Raw genomic sequence first — 3,600 nt, forward strand, 5'->3', positions numbered from 1 at the left:
TGGTATCTCCTTACGTATGTTGAACCCCATATTATTATATCATCAAGGTTATATGCGGCAAGATATATCATGTCGAAGCTAGGGTCAATATATATATATTCCCGTTTAAAACGCGCTTATACAATTAATAAACCTAAGAAAGAACGACAAACTCTGCATGTTCGTAGATAGTAAAACTTGATTCATGGTCTTAATTTATTAAGAAGTCAGAAATTGCATAATGTTTCAAGTTTGAGGTGAGATTTCAATAGGTTTTGACTTTTGAATCCTTTATAAACTAATGTTACAATACGTATCCTTGTCTAATAAAGGCACATATTAATCTGCGTAGCAAAAAAAAAAAAAAGGCACATAGTAATATATCCATTTTATAAGCACGAGGTGAATTGATGAAAAAAAAAAAGAAAAAAAAAAAAACGAGGTGAAAGCTACGAGGATAGCAGAATCAAGGTCGAGAACTTGGACGATAAGCCCAAAAATATTCATAAGCTTCGAATACAGCTTAATCACCTTTGACTACATCACCTGCTTGCTCATTGGCTACCATCCAAGTCTGTTGCAAACTTCATTCGCTGTCATAGTAGGAACGTCACGGGCAAATTGATTATTTTTAAAAAACGACAACGGGTCTTGTCATCTTCAATCCACTTCACTCTACTCAGGGCTCAAAGCTTTGCCTTCCTCCACCGAGACCGAGAGAGACGATGGAGGGGAAAGGGAAAGAGATAGCTGTTAGACCGTCCATTAACAAATCAAGTGTAGAGTGTCACAAATACTACTTGGCGCGTCGAACCACCATGGAGATGCTCCGAGACAGAGGATACGATGTCTCTGACGAAGACATTAACCTCTCCCTCCAACAGTTCCGAACGCTCTATGGCGAAATTCCTGACATAAATCGACTCCGTATCTCCGCCGAACATCGTTTAGATTCAACTAAAAAGGTCTTCTAAAATCGATGCTGAATTAATGTGATTTCGATATTTGCATGTGCCTAGCTTTAAAAAAAATTCCAACTGTTTTCCTGTAATTTGATATAATTGGATTCAGTATACACTTGGTCTGACAAAAGCTCTGCTTTTCAGATTGGTTCCGAGTTAGGTTTGATTTCATCTAAATTCCTCTGTCTTTGAAACAGAGTTTTGTCTTTTTGACTAAAAAAAAAAAAATCAAAGATCTCTGACTAGAATGTTGGATATGCATTAATCAGTTAGTTAATTGATGAAGAGTTACTCGTAAGATCAAGAGTTATAAGAAAACATTTCATGTTTGTCATGCTTTTTTAACTTAGCTTCTCTGTTTCCTTCAAAAGTCTCTTTTTATTTTTTTATTATTGTTGTCACTAAATTGACAAGCACAGAGTGATTCTTATGATTTGAATTTTAGATTGCGGTCATGTTTTGTGGAACTGGTATGGTTAAAGTCAATGAGATGCGAGGCATTGCAGCGGATGTTCTTAACCGAGAAAGTATAAGCGGATTGATACTGGTTCTGCAAGGTCACATAACAAATCAAGCTCTAAAAGCCGTTGATCTTTTCACGTTTAAGGTCGAGTTATTCGAGGTATATATCTTTATATCGAGTACCGTATCACGTAATAATATGTTGGTTCGACTTGATTCACATAGTTGGTCCGTAACATCTTGGTTGCTGCTTGTTGTGTTGCTAGATAACCGAATTGCTGGTTAACGTAACCAAACATGTCTTAAGGCCAAAACATCAGGTTCTGAATGATCAAGAGAAGGAATCACTTCTCAAGAAGTTCAGTATCGAGGAAAAACAAGTAATCAAGCTTTTTTGTACATGGATCATTCATTCTAGCCTTCTAGGAACTATATATGAACCAGGATTTTGTATGAGTTAAAAACGTTTTTTTGTTATCTCCCTTTTGTTAGCTTCCTCGGTTGTCGACTAAAGACCCGATTGCGCGATACTATGGACTAGAGACAGGGAAAGTCATGAAGGTCACATACAAAGACGAGCTCAGTGAGTCGCATGTTACATACCGATGCGTCGGGTAATCTCGTTTTGTTTACATTTCTAGCTCTCTCTGTGTGTAGAAAGTAATCTGTGCCACGTTTTGATATCATAATCTGTGAACTTTTGTGTTTCCTTGTGGTCCCTAATAATTATAATATATGGTTCATTTAGATGATCACAACTCTAGATAAGATTTTTGTTACAATTTACAAGAATATAGTAAAGCTTGGTCAACTATGGACGTTAGTCGAATCTGGCTGATTGTTGTTTGACCCGTTTGTTGAATTTCTCGGCTTCACGGGCAAGTCTCTTCTCCTCGAGTCTGGCCATCTTAAGCTGATGCTCTTGCTCCTTCACAGAGAAGGTGCTTGCGTCCGATAAAAGATTGTTGTCGCCGGTTTGCCACCTCTGGTCACTAGTGTTTCCCGTCGTACTTCTGGTGGTATCTGGTTTGGCAGAACAGCACAAATATGAACCCATTTGGATCAAACTAAAATCTTCGATGAAGTCAAATAACAAAATTGTGCTGAAGATGGAAAATTCAAGAACAAATGATAGAGAGAGACAGAGGGGGTTGGTTTATTGTTGGACCAGAAAATGTGTATTTGTTGAAATAATTAGTGGTTTGAAAACTTTGGCTCCATACTAATATATATATATATCTGGAGTGTGACATTAATAAACAAGAATTTTTTTATTACTGTTGTATATGTAATTTTTAAAGAGTTGTTATTGATATGTGATTTATATAGTGTTTTTATATGACTTTAAATTTTATGCAAAATCTATTGTTATTCCATCAAGATTTTATTGTTTTATATGTAATCCTTAACATGTTATTGATTTGTGATTTATATAGTATTTTAATGATTTTAAATGTTACGTAGAATCTATTGTTATTCCATAAGATTTTATTAACTTTTCTTTTTTAACACTGATGGATTATATTATTAGCCAAAGAGTGCACATAACAGTACAAATAATAAACCAAAATAGATTAAAATGAAATCGAATATGAAACACGAGTTGCAGTTAAGCGCCAAGTCTTTTGTCTCTATCAATCTGATCATGCAGCCATGCCGGACCACCTAAAGCCAAGTAAGACGTTGGTGTTATTAGTTATTGGTTTGTAAAAAGTCATTTAAAATCTACATAGATATGGGGTTATTGAATATTTTTTATATAAAATCATAAAAAAGTTTGTGTTATTCAACTAAAACAACTAAAACAAAAGAATTTATGATTGTTAATTAATGAATTAAATTATTGGTTGATGATTTTAAACACCTTCCTTTACAATAAAGTCATAAAAAGTATGATAAAAGTATATACATTTTTTTTGTAAACCAAATATAAATTAAAACTCAAACTCCCAAAGGGGAGAAGCTAGAACAAGACAGTAAAAGAGATTTTGCTAGGAGATCATAAAAATATATAAATTTATAAATTATTTGACATATTTTATGAGACTATAGAACAACTAATCAACAAGATCAAAGAGAGTTTATAATATTTTATTTATATATAATTTATTATTTTATTAAAGTTATCTAATTTTTTTTTATAAATTAGAATCCAATAATACTTTCCTAGAAGATTAGAAAACAAGACACACAAATC

General features: G+C 33.6%; 2 protein-coding genes across 2 annotated transcripts; one reads left to right on the forward strand and one right to left on the reverse strand.

Annotated features, from left to right (window-relative positions):
* Positions 1–692: 692 nt before the first annotated feature.
* On the forward strand, positions 693–2,429 carry LOC17888954 (DNA-directed RNA polymerases IV and V subunit 5B). The gene is made up of 5 exons (XM_006295796.2): positions 693–944; positions 1,387–1,563; positions 1,670–1,783; positions 1,896–2,017; positions 2,340–2,429. The coding sequence occupies exons 1-5, from the start codon at positions 705–707 to the stop codon at positions 2,359–2,361; spliced, it is 675 nt and encodes a 224-aa protein (XP_006295858.2). The 5' UTR covers positions 693–704; the 3' UTR covers positions 2,362–2,429.
* On the reverse strand, positions 2,024–2,728 carry LOC17889616. The gene has a single exon (XM_023784745.1). It carries the CDS (start codon positions 2,458–2,460, stop codon positions 2,224–2,226), a length of 237 nt encoding a protein of 78 aa, XP_023640513.1. The 5' UTR covers positions 2,461–2,728; the 3' UTR covers positions 2,024–2,223.
* Positions 2,729–3,600: the final 872 nt, after the last annotated feature.

This window comes from Capsella rubella, unplaced genomic scaffold (genome assembly GCF_000375325.1).
Source record: "Capsella rubella cultivar Monte Gargano unplaced genomic scaffold, Caprub1_0 scaffold_4, whole genome shotgun sequence".
In the NCBI taxonomy this organism is placed as follows: domain Eukaryota; kingdom Viridiplantae; phylum Streptophyta; class Magnoliopsida; order Brassicales; family Brassicaceae; genus Capsella; species Capsella rubella.

Coding starts and splice junctions, on each gene's coding strand:
- LOC17888954 (XM_006295796.2), top strand. CDS start 705: ATGGAGGGGAAAGGGAAAGAGATAGCTGTTAGACCGTCCATTAACAAA. Junction 1,564..1,669: donor TTAAGGTCGAGTTATTCGAG/GTATATATCTTT, acceptor TTGTGTTGCTAG/ATAACCGAATTGCTGGTTAA. Junction 2,018..2,339: donor GTTACATACCGATGCGTCGG/GTAATCTCGTTT, acceptor GCTCCTTCACAG/AGAAGGTGCTTGCGTCCGAT.
- LOC17889616 (XM_023784745.1), bottom strand. CDS start 2,460: ATGGGTTCATATTTGTGCTGTTCTGCCAAACCAGATACCACCAGAAGT.